Below are 25413 nucleotides of genomic sequence, written 5' to 3' on the forward strand. Positions count from 1 at the left end.
GGTAGACAGGAAAGTGGTTGCAACATTAAGAAGACATTAACCCACTTCCTAGGGTTGAGCTATATAATTGTGAACTGTCAGAACGGTGTTGCTTTTCAGATTCATTTTTCCTTCAAAAATATTCAGTGAATAATTTTTTTAAATGATTATGACAGATAAAAGGAAAATGTGTTTACAAAGCTTAAGCTTTTTAAGCAATAGCTGAATAATACAGAAAATATCAAGTTTTATTTCATGGACTCCTTTACTATTAACAGTCTCTAAGACTGTTCCACCTATTCTCTTAAGAATCTAAGTCTTTATTATTCTAAATCTGTTGTCTTTAGCTCACTAGTTTTGTGTCTGTGTGTGTGTGTGTGTGTGTGTGTGAGAGAGAGAGAGAGAGAGAGAGAGAGAATGATAATAGAATGTGTAGGGAGTCATGCATTGGTTATAGGAAACTTTGTTTCCTACTCGGTGAACATTGAACCTTATTTCCTGATATTAAAAATATACCATCTTTTTTTATTTTTTAAAGATTTTATTTATTTATTTGGCAGAGATCACAAATAGGCAGAGAGGCAGGCAGAGAGAGAGGAGGAAGCCGACTTCCTGCTGAGCAGAGAGCCCGATGTGGGACTCGATCCCAAGATGCTGGGATCATGACCTGAGCCGAAGGCAGAGGCTTTAACCCCTGAGCCACCCAGGCGCCCCAAAAATATATACCATCTTAGTTCATGGGGTAGTTATAATAAGGAAAACTAATTTAAGTTTCTTCTCTTACATTTAACATTTTTTTACTTTACCTTTTTAACAAAAAATCCTCAAAATGTTGGGGCACCTGGGGGGCTCAACTGGTTAGACCCTGGAATCTCTCAGGTCAGACCCTGGAATAAAGCCCCATGTCAGGCTTCCTGCTCAGTGAGGAGTCTACTTCTCCCTCTGCCCCTCACCCACTGCTCATGCTCTCTCTCTTTCAAATAAATTAATAAGATCTTCTAAAAAAAATTCTCAAAGGCTACAAAAGTTGAGATAATAGTGTAACATACCCCTTGTACCATTTACCCAACTTCAGTAATTTGTAATAAACATTAAGTTTTGTTTCTTAAATAGCTCTCACACTTCTAATCTATGGATGATTTTGAAGTATCTCAGACATTTAAACATGGTGTTTTTAAGCATTTTAGTATATAATTGTAAATGATAGGACATTATTTTTTGTATTTAGTTTTCATAATCAAAATACTTTTATTATATCTTAATAAATAGTACTCCCTTAATTCATCAAATTATCTGGTCAAAATGTTTGTAATTATCTTTTTAAAAATTAATTGAGTCTGAATCATAATTTACATAAGATAAATTCACTGAATTTAAATATACAGTTTGGTGACATTTAAGAAATGTATAAGATTATATAATGACTAACACAATAAAGATATAGCACATTTATGTCACATTATATCACTCCATAATGTTTCTTCATATGCTTTTATTGACTGGGACATATGATTGGTGCATGTTTAATTAAAAAAAAAAAATGTTAAAGAGTGACTATACCTTTTAACTGTCCCACCAACAGCATATGAGAGTCCTGCTTACTCTAAATTCTCACCCATTCTGGAGTGTATATTAATATGTCATTATGACTTTAACTTCCATTTTCTTATCCTAATAATGTTGAGCATCTTTTCATGTGGCTACTGGCCACTTACCTAATTTCTTTGTGAAATAGCTGTTAGTATCTTTTGTTGATCTTTATTCCTTTACTTAATTTTTTTTTTAATTTGCCTTCTTATGATTGAGTCCTAGGGTTTTTTTATTTACTTTGATTCTAAGTACTTTGCCTGATAAATATAATATGCATATTTTATCCTACTCTGTGCTTGCCTTGTATCCATTTATTTTATCTTTGTTTAGTAATGTATCTGAAGGGAAAAGCATTTTAATTTTGATGAATTTGAATTTATCAATCTTTTTTTATGGTTCATGTTATTTGTACTTATCTAAGAAATTTTTGTCTACCTCAAAATAAAAAAAACATATATATATTTTATTTCGTTTCCTTCCAGAAGTTTTATAATTTTAGGGGGAAACAATTAAGGCTTTCACTAATAAGTAATACCCTAGCTGTAGGGTATTCATTAATATCCTTTATCAGTTTGAGGAAACTTCCTTCTGCTTCCAATTTGCTGATCATTTTATTAAGAATTGGTTTTGATTTTCATCAGATGTTTTCTCTACATCTATTAACATAACATGATTTTTCTGCTTTATTTCATTAATACATATAGTGAATTATATATTATTGCTTTTTTGAATATTCAAATAATTATGAATTCCTGAGATACACTACATTTGATCATCATGTGGTATCGTTTCCATATGAGGTTAGATCAGAATTATTATTTTTTGTTTAAAATATTTGCATGGATAACAAATATTGACCTGTAATTTTCTTCCCCTGTAATGTCTTTTTAGATTTAGATGTTAGGGTTATTCTACTCTCCCAGAGTGAGTTGGAAAGCATTTCCTTCTTCTCTGTTTTCTGAAAAAGTTTGTTCAGGTCTTGTTTCTTTCTTGACTATATGAAAGAAGTCACTATTGAAACCCTCTGGGCCTGCAGGTCTTCCTTTCTCCTTTCTCTTCCCTTCTGTCCTTTTGTCCTTCTGTCCTTTCTGTACACACACACACACACACACACACATTTATATCCAATTGTTTCAACACCATTTGTTGAAAAGATCACCTTTTCCTCAAAAGTACTTTTGAGCTAATTCTTGAAGGAGTGAGCTAGTTGGCCACGTGGGTATTTTAGGGAAGGATCTCTCAGTCACTGAGAACAGCCTGTGTGAGATCCTCATATATGCTTCCTATGTTTGAGACACAATCAGACACAAATTGTGACCAGAATAGAGTGAAAATATGGAGAATAATAGGCGATAATTACAGAGAGGTACTAGGGTCAGGTCAAACAAGACAGCATAAACCATTTCAAGGACTTTGAAGAATTTTTTAAATTAATTAAATTATTTATTTTTAAATTTTTTTATAAATATATAATATATTTTTATCCCCAGGGGTACAGGTCTGTGAATTGCCAGGTTTACACACTTCACAGCACTCACCAAAGCACATACCCTCCCCAATTCAAAGACTTTGAAGAAGCTTAAAAAAGATTAGATGTATAGATATATCTGAATGTAAAAAGGTTGTTACCTTTTGCTTACATTTTTTGTGTGTTACTGTTAATTATTTTTTTTTGTTTTGAGTTTCTGCTTCATCTAATATATTTCTATTGAATAAGACAAATTTTAAATTGAGACACATTTCTACAGTATGTTTCTTAATTTTAAAGATTATAGGCAATCACCCTTAACAACTATGTAAGACTTTTTGGAATTTTAAAAATAAGCAGCATTTTACAAGAATGTATTATCACTCAAGAAACTGATGACAGTTCACTTCTGAGGAAAAGGATGTGAGGTTGGGAATTGGAGGTGGAAATGAATGTGTGCATGATTATTCTAATTGTTAAAAATAAGTTCACCTCATTTTATATGTAAATTATGCTTCAGCACAGTTGATTGAAAAAACTGTATGTATAGTAAGGAAGATGTGTTTGTGAAAGTATATATAGTCAATGCAGCCTATCCTGCAGTAGTTTTCATTGAGTTTTTATTTTTTCAAGTTCTATCTTTTAATTTGATTAATAAAGAAGAATTTTAAGATGATTTTACCACATACTTATGAAAATTCAAATAGAGTTTTATTAACTCACCTTGCTACCGTTACATATAATTTTATAAATATTTCCACATTTATTGAAGTGACCTTGGAGTAGCCTATGACCACACATATAAAATTTAATCAAAATAATATATCAATAAAATAATATCATATATTATTTTATATATTATAAATAATGATAATATAATAATATAAATAAAAATGCTTAAGTAAACATTTTGGATATAACTTTCTTTTTTTTTTTAAGATTTCATTTATTTATTTGACAGAGAGAGATCACAAGTAGGCAGAGAGGCAGGCAGAGTGAGAGAGGGGGAAGCAGGCTCCCTGCTGAGCAGAGAGTCCGATGTGGGGCTTAATCCCAGGACACTGGGATCGTGATCTAAACTGAAGGCAGAGGCTTTAATCCACTGAGCCACCCAGGCGCCCCTAAATATAACTTTCAATCACAAATCTTTCATCCCTTTCTCAAAGTGACATTTAACAAATCAAGTGAGTATTATTTTTTAAAATCTTTATTTTTTTAATATAAATTCAATTAGCCACAGTATAGTACATCATTGGTTTTTGATATAATGTTAAATGATTCATCAGTTCATCAGTTCAGTAAGTTCAGTATAACATCCAGTGCTCATCACCTTACATGTCCTCCTGAATGCCCATCACGCAGTTACCCCATCCCCCTACCCATCTCTTTCCACAACTCAAATGAGGTTTATTTTTTTTTTAATTTTGTTTTGTTTTGGCAGGCAAATATTTAGAATGTTTAGAACAGCGAATGTTTAGAACAGTATGTCCCAAAGAGATATAACCCCGTCCTCACACATACAATAAACAAAAATCTTCGATTTCCAAAATTGGAAATCAGTTACAGTTCTAAAACTCAAGGTGATAGGAGTTTCAAGACAGCTTCAGTGTAATATGGCTTGCTTAATTAAAATCACTGCTTTTTAGTTTTCCCTCAAAGTTAATAAATTTGACATAATGACCTTTGTGATTCTTACCAGAAATTTCCAATTGACATGCAACCAAACAAGAAATGGAACTCAAGGATCTTACCAAAGCAGATATTAATTTTACCTCTAAGCAGGGGTTTAATGATGTGATGATCTCAGAAGTTGAAAATGCATGGTTTACAAATGGAAATCTCCTATAAAAATTTATTTTTAAGTTGATTTTTTATCATTCTTAACACTCTTAGAAGTAAGTTTTTTAGAAATAAAAAGAATATTTTTTAGAATTATAAATAGAATTTTAGTTATAATTCTATTATATCTATATTTATAATATATATTATATATTTATATTAATATTTATATATTTATATATACAAATATTATTTATATATTTATATATTATATATTTATATATATGTTTGTAATCTATAATTATAAATAGAATAGTTTTTTAGAAATAAGTAAGTTATTTAGAAATAAATAGAAATAAGACTGAGTATTTTAAAGTACTACCTTTACAAGCTTATATCATTGCTTCTTCATCATGCAAAAATAATTATAGCAAACATTTATGAAAAGCTTACAATTTAACCATGTTAAGTGTTGTATTAATATTATTTAACAGTTTCTAAAATTTTATGATACCTATTAACTCTATTTTTGTTAGAAAAGAAGAAAGAAAGTCCTGGAGAAGTGAAATAACAATTTATGTTGCACAATAAGAAAAAGTTTGAAAACAGTCCCAATCATTCTAACTTCAGAACACAGGCTGTTAATCCTAGGCTATATTTTCTGTACAAATATAGCATTAAATTAATTTGTTCCTACCCTTTCCCCTGTGTAGTTTTACTCATACTTACACACACTGGAAAACATATCTTTATGCATACAAATAATCATCCTTTTGTGTAGGATACTTGTACTTTCTTTTTTTTTTTAACTCTTTTTTTTTTTAAGATTTTATTTATTTATTTGACAGAAATCACAAGTAGATGGAGAGGCAGGCAGAGAGAGAGAGAGGGAAGCAGGCTCCCTGCTGAGCAGAGAGCCCGATGCGGGACTCGATCCCAGGACCCTGAGATCATGACCTGAGCCGAAGGCAGCGGCTTAACCCACTGAGCCACCCAGGCGCCCCATTTTTTTTTTTTTAACTCTTAACAATGTAGCATCTAAAATAATATTTGATTTTTCTCAGGTATTCAGTAAAACCCAATTTGAAAAATTAAGACTGGCATTTCAGTATAGCTTTGACATATGAGGTTTTGATTTAATATATACTTCTTTGACTAGCTCTTCACTTTTTCTAGTAAAATATTAAAATGCCAGGAGAGTTGTATTTAGACAATGATCTAGAGAGTAACAGCACTGAAATATTTATCAAAGGCATGAATGTAATCCTGAGAAGATTATGCCTATAGTGTTTCAGTAAAACACAAATTTAGTAATACCATTTTACAAAGAAAAATTATATCTTTAGGTACACAAACAAATAAAGTACAAAGCTGAGTTCAAATTTCATATAAATATACCTTTAAAAAGTAAGAAGCAAAGGAAAGAAACCCAAACACAAGAAGAAATGTTTTTAATTACTCTTTTAATTTACTTTTTAATTTTTCTTGTATTAAGTGATTTGATAAATAATCATTGAACATTAAATATGTTCTATTCTAAGCACTTGATTTATGAAAATCAAAAGATAGAATTGCTGATTTCAAGTACTCCAGTCTTGCCAGGAAGATGGATAAAATATAAGATCTTATGATATTCTCTGTTGAGAATTTTGAATGTGTGTAGAAACTGTCTGGATATGCAGAGGAAGGAGCCATTTTGCTTTGGAAAGCAAGGAAAGGATTCTCAAGGAAGTCAAATCACTCCTGAATGGGTCTCACAGTGATCATTTTTGAATGGAATTCAAAGCAGAAAGAACTTACTGAAAAACAGATTCAATTTTGTTTTTTTTTTTAAGTTTATTCTTTATTAATACTATCAGCTTTTGATTCTCAAACTAATATATCTAAATTAGAAATTTGGCTAAACTATAACTTTATTACTACACTCACACATGAAGGCACAATAATCAAAACATTAGAAACTTGCTCAAATTCCAGTTAGGAGTAGCTATAACACTTCGGGTATATTACAGTTTAGTTTTTTAGTCCTTTGTGTCACCTTAGGGTATAGCTTAACCTATATTTTTTCCTGAAATAAGAGCAAAGCTGAGTCATTGTTTTTTACTATCTCATTTTATAGATTAGGAGACTGAGGTAAATAACTTATCTGGGGAAAAATAATGAATCTCAGAGTAGAGTTCCCTTCTGCTACTTCTGTCAGGCAGAAAAAAAAAAAAAAAAAAAAAAAGATCTCTAGATCTTTTCCCCACATTCTTCCACCTGGTCTTTGCCCCTAGCAGACTTTCTTGTGGTCACCTGATTCATTGTCCTCTGGCATCTGGTTGAGTATGGTCAATAGAGAGATCAGAAAGAAAAGAGTATAAAATCAAAGTAATTCATTCTCTAATCTGCCTCTGTGATGGGTTTGCCTTTTTAACTGAGGCTGGTAATACAATAGGCAGTCTTTTAGATGATTGCTGTGAATGTTCTTTTCAAATTTGTTTGGATACTAAGGATGTTTTGATACCCCATTTTCTCCCATCAAATAAATAAATAAAATATTTAAAAAAAAAAAAAAAACGATAGCCCATTTTCTTCAAACTTTCAAGAAATTTAAATGTAGCCAGCTATTCTTAAATTAGATATTTCTCAGTTTTGAGTTGCTGAATGACCACATCACCATCCTCTCCAATGTTAAAGGAATGGCAGTTGTTTCTTTGCAATCTGTAACACTTTGTCATGCCTGACCATGGCAGAGGCCAAGTTGTCATTTCTCATGATTATGTACGATCCTGTTGGTGAGGCAATCAACTAGGGTATTTGGGAAGCCTCCTGTTTGCTTGGATTTTAAATTGTTTGGCTTAACATTTAGCATCTGGGTGTTGGAATTATGTTTTCTGGTTTATAACTGAATATTTCTGTATTCTATCATTGGTTCTAATGCTTTCAATAGGCACCAGGGAAGTTTTAAGATGGAAAATCATATGATTCATAATTAAACTACTGACACATGGTTTCAAGTCTATGTGGCATCACCAATTTAATTGTCTATCTAGAGGACACATATGAGATTAAGTGAATGTATCAAGAAATGCATTTTCTGATTGAACATGAATTCTTATTTTGAAACATGAGCCTATTATAGGTTCAAGGTGAAAATGCCTCAAAATTTTGCCATACTGGTACATTTCCATATGACATGGTAAAGTGCAATTTATGATGACATATCTTCTGCACTGTGAATAAAGATGCTGATTAGGCTTACAAGGTGCAGTATTTGTGAACTTATGATAAAAATGTTTTAACATGGAAATGAGTAAGTATAATTTAGTGGATTTTAACATCTCCATGTTCCACATGGAACTCCAACCAGTGAAATGAGATGTCTGGAGTCAGCTCAATTCTTAGAAGAACCTATTGTACCCTATTAAAGCAACATGCATAATTATACACCAAGTTTAATGTTGCTTTTTCCTCTTTCTCTGTGTCAGCAGAAGTAGAGAAGTAAACTACTAGACTCAATCAGTGTTAAAATTCATAAAAGTTGCTGTATACCAAATAGACTTTTGGTAACAACATAGAAAAACCTTCATTGTCATAAGCCTAGCTATTTGTTATCCATTAAAAATAACTTTTTATGTCTAACTATTAGAATTTTGTTTTCATTCTTAGTGATTCTTTGAAGTATGAATTTTGTTCATGCAAAATATGATACTGGGTAGAAAAGGAACCCGAAGATATTAGTATAATTCCTAATTTGAAGGATCATAGGTAAGATAATAAAGACAGCACATTACATATATGCTAATATCAAAGAATTTCTTTACTTTCTTTAACTAAGGCAAATTTTTTTTAAAGATTTTATTTATTGAGAGAGAGAGTAAGCGAGAGACAGCGAAAACTCGGGTAGGGGCAGATGGAGAGGGATCAGCAAACTCCCTGCTGAGCAGGAAGCCCAATATGGAACTTGATTCTAGGACACTCGGATCATGACTAGAGCTGAGGGTAGATGCTTCACCAACTGAGTCACCCATGCACCCTGCAAATTTTATATAGAAAATTGAATTCAGATCTCAGTTGCTTTGGATCTGAAATAGCCTCAAATCACTTAGTAAATCTGTGACCTTGCATTGATTGTATAACCTTGTTAAGCTTCAATCCTTATCAATGAATGTGTGAGGAAATGGTCTCTATTTATCTGTTAATGTGGAGATTAGAAATAAGTCAAGCAGAGAGAGTCAATTATCATATGGTTTCACTCATTTGTGGAGCATAACAAAAAGCATGGAGGACATGGGGAGTTAGAGAGAAGGGGGTTGGGGTGAATTGGAAGGGGAGGTGAATCATGAGAGACTATGGACTCTGAAAAACAATCTGAGGGGTTTGAAGTGGCGGTGGGGTGGGAGGTCGGGGAACCAGGTGGTAGGTATTATAGAGGGCACGGATGCATGGAGCACTGGGTGTGGTGAAAAAATAATGATACTGTTATGCTGAAAATAAATAAATAAATAAATAAAAGAATTAGGTTTTATATGTGTAATGCATACACATCCCATACACTGTAAGCATTCATGAAGTGTTAGCTTTCACTGTTCACCAAAAAAATTAATAATAATAATACATTAAAAAGGTAAAAGGACTAAGGAATGAATGAACAAGTGAAAAGCCTCATGAGTTTGGATAAAAAGTGAATCAGGAGGTCCTTGGTTTGCGAATACTGCTCTGCTATTTGTATTCTTCACCCTTCTGAAAACATCAAGTGTTATCCCTTTCCTGGACAAATGTGGTACATCTTAATTGGTCTCTCTGCAGCCCTTTCGTTTTTATCTAATCTAGTCTCTACACCAGAGGCAGAATAATCTTTAAAACTATGAACCAATAATGATATTAATGTGCTTAAAAAACATGAGAGATTTACTATAACTTTCAGAACAAAATTCAGGGCCATAGCCTTGATTGGAAGGCCCTGTACATTTGCCCTTCTGGCCTTTCTCACCCTGCCCTTCATGAGATCCTCTTAGATGTCTGAACGACCCATATTCTCCCTTACTCTTTATTCATTTTCCCCACATTTTCTGTTCTCCCTTCTTCTTGGCTTTTACACCGGGTGTTCCCTCTGTTCCAAGCGCTTCCTCTGTCTTTCTCTTTTCCTGTCCTATTGAGTATTCATCATTCTCTTTTTCAGGTAAATCTTCCCAGATAGCACATTAGAGCAGTTATCATTTTCACACTCTCATAGAAAACAATCTTTCCTTCATCATTTTGATTTTTTTTTAGTTGATGAAGACTTAAAATGGATATAAATCTTAAAGCTTGGTTCTTCTAAGAGGAAGGAGTGAAACTGTTGGTTTAATCAGCCCATGCTGAGATAAAATGCCATAGAGTGGGAGGCTTAAGCAACAAGCCTCTAGAACTTTAAGAAATAAAGTTCTAGAGGCTGAGAAATCAAGATCACCATGCCAATATGATCAGGTTCAGGTGACAACCCTTTTTCTGGCTTGCAGTGCCTTCCTTCTTGCTGGGGGCAGCGGTAGGTGGCAGAGAAAATATATATTTCTACTTCAAAATGATAACTAATTATATCTCTGTGGTATAATTATTTATTTTCTTTTTATATTTTTCATGTCACATTCTCTCTTCTGAGTATCTGAGCTCTTCATTCAACTAGCAAATATATGCTCATGTTTAAACTATTGTTCTCTTCATCCACTGATTTTCTGAAGAGTTGAGAACTGTTTGGGTAGGCCACCTGTGAGTTAGGTTTAGAAGCAGAAGTGAAATAAAATGACTAGATGGTAAATCCATTAAAAATTTTCCTTTTATTCCCTTTTATTCCCTACTCACAGGGTAGGCCACCTGTGAGTTAGGTTTAGAAGCAGAAGTGAAATAAAATGACTAGATGGTAAATCCATTAAAAATTTTCCTTTTATTTCTGTCCTGCCCCTGCCCACTTAGTCCACAGGAAACACTGTTTTTGTTTGTTTGTTTTGTTGTTGTTTTTGTTTGTTTGCATTTTAAATTTATATGAGTGGTATCATATACTATGTATTTCTTTTTGTCTGGTTTCTTTCACTTGGCATAATTATTGTGAAAACCATCCACACTGTTACATGTACCAATAGTTCATCTTTTTCTTTTTTTCTCAATAGTACTGTATTGTATGTGTTAAGGAAAACATATATCCATGATACTTGTTAAACATCAATACAGGCTTTTTTTAGGACTATCAAAAGAGATATGAGGGAGTATTGCAATGGAATTTTGTAGTAGGGAGAAAAGATGGGCTCAATACTGAACAGAAGAAAAAGTAGAAATTTATAGCCAAGGAGAGAATGGATGGACGATTACTAAGAGGAAACATCAGTAGTTAAAGGAGGATTCTGCGTACACTGACCTAACAAGATTCTTGGTGCTAGTAGGTCAAAGTGATCATACTTCACCGGGGGAGTCCAGGGAATGAAGATATTGATGGTGATTAGGTATCAAGAGTGGGGGAGTCCAGCTAAACTGATATAGCAAAACTCAACTTTTTGCTAAAGTCGAGCTCCTGAGGACATACCCAAGCTTAAGATAATATGGATATGTGTGATTTGTTTATGCATAAATCTGTACATGGATATTAAGTGGCTTACGGTTTTTGCTTATTACAAGTAGAGCTTCTGTGAACATTTGTGTACAAGTCTTTATATAGATATATGATTTAAATTCCTTTGGTAAACAAATGCCAGGGAATAGAAGGGTAGATCATATGCTAGTTGTACGTTTAACTTTGTAAGAAAATGAGAAATTGTTTTCTAAGTTTGTTGTACCACTTTCTATTCCTGTAAGTTCCTCCATATCCTCACCAATGCTTGGTTTGTCAGCCATTTTAGTTTTATTCTAAGAATGGTGCAGTAATTTTAACTTTACTTCACTAGTGTCTCATGATGTCAATAATCTTTTTATATGCTTATTTGTCATGCATATATATTCTTTAATAAAATGTTTATTCAAACCTCTTTCCCATTCTTTGTTAGGTTATATATTCAGGATAATTTTGAGTTTTGGAAGTGTGGTTTCTTTTTTCTTCAGTATGCGTCCTTTGCTAGACCTAAGATTTGCAAATATTTTTTTAGAGTTTGTGACTTATCTTTCATTGTCTTATCATTATCTTTTGAAGTGTAGAAGTTTTATAATTTGATTGAGTTCATTTTATCAATCTTTTTCATGAATCATGCTTTTTATGTCATACCTAAGAAATCTTTGCTTACCCCAAGGTCATAAAGATTTTGTTCTGTATTTTTCCTTAGAAATTTTATAGTTTTAAATTTTATATTTAGGTTTATGATATGTTTTCAGTTGTTTGTTTGTTTGTTTTTAATAGATGGAACTTTAGTTTTTGGTTATGCATATTTATTTATTCAAGTACCATTTGTTGAAAAGTATCTTTTTAAAAAAGTTTTGTTAAAAAATAGTTATCCATATACATATTGGTCTGTTTGTGAACTCTCTCATCTGTTCCACTGATGTGTTTCTCTGTCTTTTTCTAATACTACGCTGTCTTGGTAACTGTCAATTTATTATGTCCTGAAATGAGGTAGTGTTAGTCCACCAACTTATTTTTTGCCTTTTTGTTTTGTTTTGTTTTTTGTATTCTAGATATTTTGCATTTCCACACACAATTTGGGATTAGTTTGTCAATTTCTAGAAAATGTCTACTGGGTTTTTATTGGCACTAGGTATAATTTACCAGTTTGAGGAAAGGTGACACCTTTGAATCTTACAAATCACGAATAGGGTATATCTCTTTATTTATTTGGGTTTTTGTTAGTTTCTCTTAACAATGTTTTACAGTTTTTATGTTCTTGTACATATTTTTACATAAGTAACTAAGTATTTCATATTTGTCTATGCCACTGGAAAATTTATTTTATTTTAATTTTCAATTATTTATTGTTAGTATACACAATTTTTGTAGCAATCTTGTATCATACAGCTTTACTAGGTATATTAGTTAGTCTAAGCAGCTTTATTCTTGTAGATTTTTTTTGAGTTTTTTTATGTAGAGGATTATGTCACCTGCAAATAAATGCATTTTGATTTCTTCCTCTCCTTCCCCCACCAATTTCTTAAAAATATTTTTTTTGCTTTAATATTCTGACTAGAAAGTCTAGGAAAAGCTTGAGTAGAAGTGAGAGTGATCATTCCTCTTGTTCCTAGTTTAATTTCTATTCTAAGTTTTTATCAGGAATGGATGTTAGATCCTATAAATAATTTCTCTGCATTTATTAAGATCTTCACATGTGTTGTCTTTTTTTGTCTGTTAGTATGGTAAATTATACTAGTAGGGTTTTTTTAAATGTGAAATCAATCTTTATTTGTGGAATAAATCCCACTTCATCATTATATATTATCCATTTTATAGTTCTCTAATAACCATTTTTTAAATATCATTGATTTTTGTCTATTGATTTTTTTCTGTTTTCTATTTCTTTGATTTCTCTGTCTTTATTTTTTTCCTTTCTATACTTCAGGTTTAGCATTTTTGTTGAGGGAATTAATTTGAGATATTTCTTTTTCTTTTATATCTTTTCTTGCATAGTAGCTTAGTGGTAAATTTTTCATATTTCCATTAAAATACCTGAGTTCTATGGACTCTGAAAAACAATCTGAGGGGTTTGAAGTGGCGGGGGGGTGGGAGGTTGGGGTACCAGGTGGTGGGTATTATAGAGGGCACGGCTTGCATGGAGCACTGGGTGTGGTGAAAAATAATGAATACTGTTTTTCTGAAAATAAATAAATAAATAATAATTAAAAAAAAAAAATACCTGAGTTCTATTCTGGGGAAGAGTTAAGCTATGTGAAAGAGTTTGATCCTTTGAGGTCTTTCTTTAAATTTTATTAGGAGTTAGGGCAAAGTTAGTCTAGGGTTGATTATTTGGCATTATTGAGGCAAGACTCTTCCAGTTACTCTATTCAGACTCTCGTGAACTGGCAAGTTTTCAAATCTGGTTGGCGTTAACAAAACACAATTCATGGATCTGTGTGAATTTTGGGAACTCTTCTCTCTGATCCTTGTGCATGGCCCTTTCACCAACCTGAAGTTGTATTAGATGCTTGTGCATGTGCTTCGTACTTGACTGAATCATCCAGGAGAGCCCTAAGCAGATACCTAGAATTCTTTTTCTGTTACATTCTCTTCTCTGACACTCTGCACTATGAGAACTAACCCCAATGCCCTCTAATTCTCAGCCCTACCGCACTCAGAGAGTTGTCCAGGTTCTGTTGGGTTCTTCTGTTCTAGGCTGCTACCTGAATCTCTCTCAGGCCTTCAGCCATGGCCATCATGAGACTCACTCAGTTGATTTCCTGAATTAATTAGGAATACTTGTCCTTTGCTACCTGATGTCAAATGTGCTGAAAAGCCTTGTTTTATATATTTTATTCAGTTTTGTATTTGTCTTATTGAGAAGGTAAATCTAGTCCTTTATTTTGGTCTAAGTAGAAGTTTTGTCTTTACTTTTAAACTTTTATTACCAATATATGTATAGCTGGTTTAATCACTCATGGTGAAAACTTCCTGAAGGAAAAACCTGGGTCTTATAGTATTTTATAATCCTTTTATAGTTTTGAGAGCTTGATTAGTGTTCACTGGCTATCTGATGATTCTTAATAAAGATAAATGTTTATTAATAATCACAATCTCATATTTTTGACCTGGTGATTTTATTTCATAATACTGAAAAAATGCAGTTGCTTATATAAGCTGAATGATTAGTAAATAGAAATATACTTAAAATACTAAATAAACACATTGTAAATGTTAAGAGTGATTGAAACATTTAAAATAAAGCTATAAAGAATTTTATAATACATTTAGTAAAATGCATTTTTATCTGATGTTTTTTATTGATTAATCTTATTTTTTTAATTTTTGAAGCAAAAATAGATGAAGATATAGGAATACCTACATATTCATTAAAAAATATATATATATTTAAATTTATTTCAGGTGATTGTTAAATCTGGGCCAGGAACTTTCCTCAGTTTAGCTGTTTATGACAATTATATCTTCTGGTCAGACTGGGGAAGAAGAGCTATTCTGCGTTCCAACAAATACACAGGGGGAGATACAAAAATTCTTCGTTCTGATATTCCACATCAACCAATGGGAATCATAGCTGTTGCCAATGACACCAATAGCTGTAAGTTACACTAGAAACTAAATGTATTTCTTAATAATATAACCTCTCAAAAAATTATGTTTTCTAGTAATACTTAGTTGGATTTTGTTTTCTTAAATTTCCTGGGGTAGTGTTCAGGATTTGACTACTCAATGTATTAAAATTATCTGAAATGCTCAAGGTAACTTCTGTAGTTACCTTGAGCATCTTAATTTATCAACAGAAGAACAATTCCTTTTTAATCACTCGTTTCTGGGAAATTTATTCTCTCTCACTCTCAATCTTCGAATATTCAAATCAAGTTGTTTCCGTGAAAATAATACTTCTTGATAAATAAGCTTTACATCTGGGCTTAAAAGAGCTTTAATCACTGGAACACCTACAAAAATTGCAGCCTGAAGTGTCAGTATGTTGTTAAGTGATATTTTAGTTTATTTGATGCCATAACATCCTTGACTACTGTTTTAGATGATGAAATGACTTACGTGACATGTTTTTCTAATGTTCTTATCTCTTGTGATGTTTGGATTTTCAAAAGTCCTGAATCTTCCTTGGTTATATCTCTGAGAGATGGGGGCAGCGTAACGGTTTGCTATTAATTTCTATCTATCATGGAATAGAAATCCAATATAAAATGTTACAATAAAGTCTCTTCATTGCAGGTGAACTTTCTCCATGTTCCTTATTAAACGGAGGTTGCCATGACCTGTGCCTTTTAACTCCTAATGGGAGAGTAAATTGTTCCTGCAGAGGGGATCGAATATTGCTAGATGACAACAGATGTGTGAGTAAGTAAAGACAATTGAAATGTGATATGATACAGCTACTTAAAGGCATACATGAGTTCCCCTACTTGTGTTCCCTCTCTCACTGTGTCTCTCTGTCAAGTAAATAAATAAAATCTTTAAAAAAAAAAAGTACACATGGACATTGAAATTGTTTTAGTGTTCATGAAGTTGTACTCTCCTCCAATCTTAGGTGCCCAGTTGGCATATCTCTCTATTCTAAAAAGACCTTGATTCACCATTCTGCTTAGTTGTAACATCATAAGATAGACAATGATAATCAGAACAGTGACAAACGGTGTACCCCCTATTGCGGGTTGGGAGGTGTTGGATTAGTTAAAGAAATACCGGCAAATCATCTGAAAAGCTGTGGTTACAACTTTGAGAATTAAGTCAATAGCAAAATTAATTAAAGCTGAAATAAACCAATATATAGGCAGTAGATCAGTAGCCTTGTAGTAAAACCACTCAGTCCGTCACAGTATGTAAATGAGAGAGAATGGCTCATGCAGCTTATTTGTAATCATTTCCAAACAGTTAATTAAGAATGTAACATTGCAGCCTTGCATGATGTTTATACCTCCCAAAAGGCATTGCAATCTTTAATTAGTACCATTACAGTATACACTTATTAACAGCTAAGTTTTCAAACTGTTTTCAAAATAAATAAGAGTTCAAGTATTCCAATGTTGCTATGAGAAACTAGCCAGCAACATAAAGAATGTTAATTTATCTTTAGCATCAAGACTATTTGTGTATAAGAAAGACAAGAGACAAGCATCTTGGGGACTGGTGAACTCACTCTCAGGATGTGGCTATTGTTTTGCCTTTTTTCCCTCTTCTCTCTATCCTCATCTTATATCTTCATTTTAGAAAATCAACAGAGCTGAGTATGTATACATTATAAAAATAAGTGTCAAGATGGTAGAAGTATATTCCTTGTTTATCTTCAGTATTCTTTTGGTCTTTATTTACCAGGAAGATCTGTTTTATCTGTTGTGTACTCTAATATAAGCACTTTAATATCATTTTCTTTACCTTAAAAGCAATTGCACCTAAGATAAGAATATACACATATCTTTTTGCTTTGTGAATTGGTACCACAATCCAAGGGGCACCTCTTAGTGATAGAAGTAAAAGACTCCTATTTAAGACTGTGCCAAAGCAAATAAGGGAGTGATGCAATTGGTCAGTGAACTTTAAATGAAGACAGCCAATTTTAATAATTCGGGCCACAAATTCCCGTATTTCCTAGTAACCTAACACTTCCTTGCATTGCTCAGGCAATTGTTTAAACTCTCTCTTTCAGTTTGCTTTTGTGGTTTCAGCTGTAATGGTCTGGATCGGATGCCATCTGTAAGCCTGGAGTGTTAGTCATGCATCAGAATCACTCATGTTTCTTTCACAGGTCACTCCAGGCCAGTAGAAAAGCAATGCCTTCAGTCAAAACAGCAAGGCTTATTTGTATACAGTGGATGCCTGTCCTTGCTCCAAAATAGATTAGATACATCTGTCCCTACTAAGCCACCTGTTTCTCTCTATTGATGAGAGGGAATGAATCAGAAAGAAAACTATCTTTTAAACAAGCACAGTTGTATCCGCATGCAACTATAGAGTGATATTGGATTCCTCAGAGCAGACAGACCTTTATAGAAGCGTCCTGTATCCATGGTGCATTCATATTGAAATCCTGTGGTCCAGCCGAGAGGCTGGAGAGTGACTTCTTGTCAAATCCATCTTTGGGAAATGAGGATGTTTCTGGCATATCTATGTCCACATCTGAATTAGTTCATCCAGAGCAGTTCATGAATGTTAATGGCAGTGTTGAAGGGGTGAAAGGCCATTTATTAACACCTCCCTCAGGACAGCAGAGGGAAAAGCATGTGTTGTCATAACTTGACAGAAAGATGAGGCAATTCCATTTTACACAACGTTCCTAACCTTATCAACATCTACACTAGAAATAAGAATAACAAATATAATTGAAGTAATTACCTTGTAAGAGAATTAGAGGACAGCTGAACCACATTTTTGTTTCTGCAAAGAAACATAAAATACTCAATGCTATTTCAATTGAACATACCTAAGCAAGAATTGTGCTTATATAAGGTTTGATTTTACATAATAAGAACATTTTTGTTGTATTTTCCCTCAAAGGCATAATGATTATAAAAGCAAAATTTGCATTTTCAATCATAACAGTTTTCCTTAGAAGTGAGAAGTTAAACAAGATATGCTTCAAGTAGACAGTAAGTTGGGGAAAGTCAGTAGCCTCTCAGTAAGTGAATTTTGTTCAGTTCATGCTTGAATGTGATCATGTGCAGTAATGTCAGTACCCTTCTTAACACTTGTTCCTTTGAAGTTAATGATATTTTTAGACTTTTAAATTCTTTGTTACTTTCTCTAAAATGACTACCCTACCAAATTTAGTCTGCACCAAGAAAAAAAATTTTGTTTTGGAAAGTGAAGAAAAAAATGAACATTGAAAGAGTTCAGTTAGAAGTCATAGATAAATAGATAACCTGTAAAAATGAGATAAATTTTAGGAACAATAAAGAAATAAAACACTGGAAACTTCAAGTAGTATTAGTAGCCATGTAATTGAATATTTCTAAAATACAACTTTGAAAAGAAATTGATAGTAAATTATAAAATTAAGCTTTGTTTTCTGCATTAGTAGAGATAAATGAATTCCAATTATCTACAATATAATTAGTATGACTGGATTTCGTTGTACAGTTATTCAGTGAGCAATGGAGTGAGTACAAGCAAGCAAACAACGTATAATGCAGGAACAGAATTGCATTCCAAATGACTATTGGTAAATCTATTGCTTCAGAATAAAAATAGGTCCATTTTCCCCAGGAGAGATCTTTCTAAAACAAGGGTCACATACTGGGATTCCAGGGATGAAACCTAGCTGTAGAAAGATGGTTTTTGTTTGTTTGTACTTTGTTGCTATTAGTCTGGTCTCAGAGATTGGACAAGTCATATAAAAACTCAGACTTTTACAAACCATAAGTGACTCTTAATCTCACGAAACAAACTGTGGGTTGCTGGGGGGATGGGGGTTGGGAGAAGGGGGGTAGGGTTATGGACATTGGGGAGGGTATGTGCTTTTGGGTAAATTGGAAGGGGAGGTGAACCATGAGAGACTATGGACTCTGAAAAACAATCTGAGGGGTTTGAAGTGGCGGGGGGGTGGGAGGTTGGGGTACCAGGTGGTGGGTATTATAGAGGGCACATATAGATGCTTGCATGGAGCACTGGGTGTGGTGAAAAAATAATGAATACTGTTTTTCTGAAAATAAATAAATAAAATAAATAAATTAGAAAAATAAATAAAATAAATAAAATAAATAAATTAGAAAAAAAATTAAAAAAAAAACTCAGACTTTTAATTTCTTAAGAAAATCTTGAGATTTAGAAATGGGACATATGGCAGTGGTCATCTGGAGCCCATAAGCTTCTCTTACACATGCTTTTCAGGTGCTCAGCCTCCCCCAGTTCAACCCACAGTTTCCTCTGCATCTCAAAGAGCAGTCGCTTGCCCCGTGTGCCATCCCGCCTCCAATACCTCTCACCATCTTTAACAAGAGGCTGATGAGGATACTTTTAGCAATTCCAGTACTTCTGAACAATGAAAACTCCTACAGAGACTTCTTTAAAAGGGAGTTGGGGAGGAAGATCAGCTGGAGGAAGATTTAGATGAGACAAATCAAGGCAAGCATTAAAAAATGAGAATTCCACACCTGCATCAACTATACTCAAAAAAAGAAGAAGAAGAAGAAGAAGAAGAAAGAAAGAAAACTAAGAACTCTGTGTCCTGGAAAATTCCAATGTGTTGAAGAATATAGTTTCTAATAAGAAAATACGCACATAAAATAATCCTCTCTCCATATGTACAGGGCTCCTTTAATTGGCTCTTTTTCAGTATTTATTTTTAAGGTAGAAGGCTATGCTAAGATGCATAAATATACTCCCCCAAAGCCCATCCTTCTTTCCACACATATACAGTCACAAAATAATTACCCCAATATACAAATAGGTAGAAAAAAAAAATGAAGATTAAGGGAAAGAGATGTTATGGTACCAGAAATGTTTGTTATTGAATCAAAACATGGACTTTTTTTCCCTTTCAGCTAAAAATTCATCTTGCAACATGTATTCAGAGTTTGAGTGTGGAAACGGAGAGTGTATTGACTATGAGCTCACCTGTGATGGCGTGCCTCACTGTAAGGATAAGTCAGATGAAAAACTGCTCTACTGTGGTAAGTGGCTCATATATGATGCTTGTCCTCACTTCAGAGAGAAGTTTGGAACTATTTTCATAGTTTTGAGCTTGATTGTCTCCATTTAGCTCACATGTATGATTTCCTTAATGTAGCTCATTACCATGTAGGTCTAAGGTAATTGATTTTGGCCTTCTGTTCTTGTTTAAATGGGACTCCCTATGTCCTATTTAGGACCCACGGCTCTTGGGGTTTCCCCATTAGCTTTCTCATGGCTTTCCATCTACAAAGTGCAAGTTTAAATACAACAGGGGCCTTTATTTAAGCTGTCTTACTCATCATGAAGTGATAGGTTTTAGGTTTACATTCTTTAAAAATGTAAGTCAGAATTATTAGTCATTGGTGTATATTGTAAGTTTACCCTGCACAAAAGTCTTCTATCAGTCAATCATAGCATGTTGTTGAGTTGATATCAAAGTGTTGTCCCTATTCTTGTCTCCAGGATTGGCTTAGGGTTAGTGTCTTTGGGTTCAAAGGCTGATGGCATTAGCCATCCTCCTCATCAAGCATGAATTCCTCTAGCTATGCCTCTGTAGGTGACACTAAGTGATAACATTAAGTGATAGTCAAACTTTCACTCTCTCAGGGGAGTAGAGATTGGCTTTTCGAGCCCAGTAAGCCACTGATATTAGCCTTCATCACAACAATATTTTTTCTGGAATGTTGGATATGTGTAATGATTAATAGTTACTGTAGAATTGTTCCAGATTATTTCTAAAATTGGTATGATTTATTTTTGTACTATAGTATTAGAGTATTGGTATTGTATGCTCTGTAAAATTCAGGAATCTGTACATGAAATTGCTATATTTGGTTTGTACTTTTCCTCCTTTGCTCGATTAGATAATAATTATACCTAAATAATCAAAAATGATTAAAATAAGAGGAGGGAAGAGTTTGGGAAATTCACAGGCAGTCCTCTCACTCATTTTGTTACAGGATCACAGATTTTCAGTTAAAATCATAGTCAGATGTAATCTGCCCATAATTGATCTGTAACTAAAACTTTAGTGAATTTACCTCAAATGACGTATTCATTTGAGTGGTTATGTCCTATGTGCTATGAAAATATTAAAGGATATAAAAATGTAATAATAATCAGCTTGAAAATTTGCATTTATTATGAATTGTCTTGGGAATATATTTCACATTATTTTTACCTTCTGAGAAGCAAGATAATAGTGACGTGAACAGGGGTTGGCAATCATTTTCTGCAAAGGGCTAGCTAGTTAAGTATTTTAGGTTTTGTGGGTCAAAAATGCTCTCTATGAAATATCCTTTATTTAAAATAATTTGTTTTGCAACTATTTTAGAATATAAAAACCATTCTTAGTGTCAGAGCTATACAAAAATGGGCTACTAGGCTGCATTTGGCCTGTGGGCTATAGTTTGACAACCATAGGTATAGATTCTAGGCTTTGTAATCACACCCAAAGTTAAATCTTCATTCCTAAACCCACTAGTGTATGACTAGTATGAGCAAGGGTACTTCTCCATATTTTAGTTTTTCCCTACAAAACAAACTTAGTTTGAATATTGGCTTACAGCACTAAATAAACAGATGTATGTTTACATTTGCTCCATATTATAGAGCCAGGCACAAAATTGGTGTTCAGTAAACGACAGCTAGCACCTTCTGCCTGAAATCAGAAAGTGTCAGGAGATTCTCTTTAAGGTAAACAGAATTCAGAAGGTAATTATTCTTCTCCTTCGGAAATCAGGAATTTTTAGATGATGCTTAAGAGAAATTTAGGATATTAGGTAAGCCTCTGATTCACTGGTTCAGGAATACATATTTTGCCACTATTTTTTTTTTCTTGTTATAAAAGCCTTATGAAATGCAAAGGAGATGGGAGGTAGGTGTTGAGTGTCTTTGTGACTATTAAGGTAGAGACTTATTTCTTGAGAGTTGAATATATGTTTACTTCTGTACTGACACACAAACATCAGAAATGATAACGTGGGTATAATTTGAACAGATCTCCAAGAAGGAATCACTCAAGTTAAAGCACTTAGTTAAATGGTCTTTCATGAATGAATTCCTTGATAATGCATGAATATTCTAATCCAGAGCTTTGATAACGCGCAGTGCTGCTTTTGTAGATCTACGATCCCATCATTATGGAATGAGAACTCATCTGTGATTTTCTTTTTTGTAAAAAATGTCTCTGTAAGACCTCCAGCGATGTTTCTATTTTTCTTTATAAGAAAACAGAAGCTGTCGACGAGGTTTCAGACCCTGCTACAACCGTCGTTGCGTTCCTCACAGCAAGTTATGTGACGGTGAAAATGACTGTGGGGACAATTCTGATGAATTGGACTGTAAAGGTAAATGTATGCGGCATCAGCCTAGGAATATTATGCAAAGTGTTTCCTGAATATTTTCCATAGTGTATTCCTGAGAGCATCACAGTTTCACCCTTTTGGTATATGGCCCCGGCCAGGACCGATAGAGCACACTTTGTTAATTGCTGTTGGAGGGGAGTTATTTTAGTGTGTTGAAATTATGAGTACAATCTCCATTCTGTTTCTGTCCCTTTGCTCACTTCAAAACTCTTGTCATTTCTCACCTCTTCAGTGCGACTGCCGTGTTTATTGGACATTTGTACCAGAATATGGAACAGTGAATGTACTGCTCCAAAAATGCTCTCCCTCACTTCTCAGTTCTCTGCTTTTTGCATGACCTCATTCTTTTCCTAACAATTGGACAGGAAACCTTGGTGTTATCCTTGATTCCTCTTTCTATTACATTTTATAATCCATAAGTCCATGTATCAGTAAATCATCCAGTTCTTTGAAATATCTTCCCTTTCAGTCTGCCTTGAGACTAGATAAACAGAATAGTCTTTTAACTGGTCTCCCTGCCTCTATTCTTTCTAGTTAATCACCAAGTTGTAGTCACACTGTAATGTTTGACTAAATGTGTTCTGAGTGCGTACTGACACCAAGCAGCAAGCCAGATGACTTAGGTTAGAACCTCGACCCCAATGCTGTCTCTGTGTCTTTGGGTAAAATATCTAACCACTCTGTGCCTCAATTTCTCAAGCTGTAAGAAAAGACGCAATCATTAAATGAGTACATTAATATTAAATAAAATCAGAACAGAACTTGGCATATAAAAAATACTATGTAAGCATTCACTTTGTTTTTTGTTTGTTTGTTTTTGTTTTTGTTTTTTTGTTTTTATTATGGCCCTGATAAAGAATTACAAATGGAGTCTTTATATTTGCAGAATAAACAACACGTTTTTTAGTCTGACATTTAAGGACTCTTAAAATCTGGATGCAACAGATTTTTCTTTTCTTTTCTCTTCTTTTCCTAGATTTTATTTCCTTATTAAAGAGAGAGAAAGAATGAGTAGGGGAAAGGGCAGTGGGAGATGAAGAGGCAGACTTCCTGCTGAGCAGGGAGCCTGCTGCTACTGCTGCTGCTGTTGGTCTTGATCCCAGAACCCTGAGATCCTGACCTGAACCAAAGGCAGATACTTAACCGATTGAGCCAGCCAAGTGCCCCCAGACAGATTTTTCTGAATCAATTTCCTTTAAAAATTTTCATTCCCCAACATATTCCATTGGGTAAAATGCATTAAGGATGAGACATAAAATTAATAAGTCCTCTGCCTGCCCTTATGAAGTTCAAACTCCAAATAAAAATAGTTAAAGAGATGAAGGTGTATATCACGTTTTATGATTGCAGATATAAAAACATAACTTTTGAGGGGAGGGTTGGAATAAAATATAAATAAGGTAGAATGATTAAAATAGAAGGTGATTCCAAGTAGAGAGACTAACATCGAAAGCTGCAAATACTTTGATTTGTTTAGAGCCAGATTGCATATTGGCAAGTGGTTCACTTGCAAGTGAGGCAAGTGAAAGGAAGGAGATAGGACTTGAAGGTGTTTTTTGATGCCATTTTAAGGAACATGAACTTTACCTTGTACTCACCAAAAAGTTACCTACCAAAGGTCTAAAAGAAACCCAATACAATCAAATTTACATTTCAAAAAACTGGGGGGGGCACTATGCATGTGCAAATGAAAACTATAATGCTGAGATGAGAAAGGTAAAACAGGAGGCTATCAAAGCAGCCAAAGCTAAGAATAAAAAGAAGAGAGACAGATACAACAGAATTTTGAAAGGTGGCTTAACAGATCTTCTTGTGTAATAAAGATAGAGAAAACATGGAAAAGAATAGACAAGTTTCGTGCACTCTTCCCCCTCTTTTTACATTATTATTTGTCTTTCATTAATTCTTAAATTTATTTTTTTAGGACTTTTATTCATGTGGGATCAGGGATATGATAATAAAGATGGTTTGCATTCTGACAGTAGAGCACCTGTAGACATTCAGATGGAAATGTCCCAGAGACATTTAGATAGATAGAGATCTGGTGGTAGATTTAGAATAGAAGTGTTAATTTTGGACTTAATACAGAGAGAAAGCTCAGAGGAGGTAAGAATAATAGTTGTAGGGGAGTACATCAGAATTACCTTCTGAAATAAAAGATTAAAGACATTAATAATATAAGAAAAGGAGAAGTGAATCACAGGACTAATGGAAAGATCTTCATAAGGCATTATTATTATTATTATTATTATTAAGAAGGGAGGATCAGTTAGCATTTTAATGTGTTAAGGGAAGGCAAGAAGGCCGGTATAGAGTAGGCAGTCCTTGAATTTGGAAAATAGGAGATAATCTCTTTGTTACCTTCATGAAAGTCAATTCAGTGGAAGGGTAAAGAAAAGCCAGATCTCCTTGAGTTGGTACAGAAAATGGATAGCGAAGTAAATAGAGGGAATAAGTCTATTTTTAGAAAAGACTGATGGTAAAGTAAATAGTGAAGTACAGATGGCAGGAGAAGGTGATGCAAATTTGTGGAAGAGGACAGAATGTACACAGACCATTTTGGAGCTAGAAGAGGGCTCAGAAGTAACTCGGCCACCTTAGACTGTAAGACGTTAGCCAAACACTTGAGTAGCTTACTATCTAAGGCTGACACTAGTTTAGGAAGAGCCAAATACTTGTGCAGATTTTAAATCAGCTGTTATTTCATATTACCTATAGAAGATAAAAGAATGATAAAATATAGTAAGATACTGGGAATAAGTAGAGAAAAGTGGATAAGTATTTGGAAGAAAGGAGGAAAGCAAACTAGAAGTAGACCCCCCAAAAGTACATGTTTTATCAGTTATTTGCAAGCAGGAAAGGAGAATATAATAAAGATATTAAACTAGGATAAAGATAAAAATATCAAGCTAGAATGTGAAGGAACTGAACAAAAGACACAGAAAGTAGATTTTAAGACAAAAGTCATAAAAGGGACCATGGGAAGTTAATAAGTTACTGTGGATTTTCTTGAAAAAATGAAAAAAAAATTT

At 33.6% G+C, this 25413-nt stretch overlaps 1 protein-coding gene across 1 annotated transcript in view; it reads left to right on the forward strand.

Annotated features, from left to right (window-relative positions):
* The window catches only part of LRP1B (LDL receptor related protein 1B), a 1985448-nt gene that overhangs the window by 1670746 nt on the left and 289289 nt on the right, over positions 1 to 25413 (forward strand). The window contains exons 44-47 of the mRNA XM_044242553.1: positions 14787 to 14979; positions 15621 to 15746; positions 19886 to 20014; positions 22244 to 22363. Coding sequence (XP_044098488.1) covers positions 14787 to 14979; positions 15621 to 15746; positions 19886 to 20014; positions 22244 to 22363 — 568 coding nt within the window. The remainder of the gene's footprint in view (positions 1 to 14786; positions 14980 to 15620; positions 15747 to 19885; positions 20015 to 22243; positions 22364 to 25413) is intronic.

The sequence above is a fragment of the Neovison vison genome, chromosome 3, assembly GCF_020171115.1.
Source record: "Neovison vison isolate M4711 chromosome 3, ASM_NN_V1, whole genome shotgun sequence".
NCBI classification, from domain to species: Eukaryota; Metazoa; Chordata; class Mammalia; order Carnivora; family Mustelidae; genus Neogale; species Neogale vison.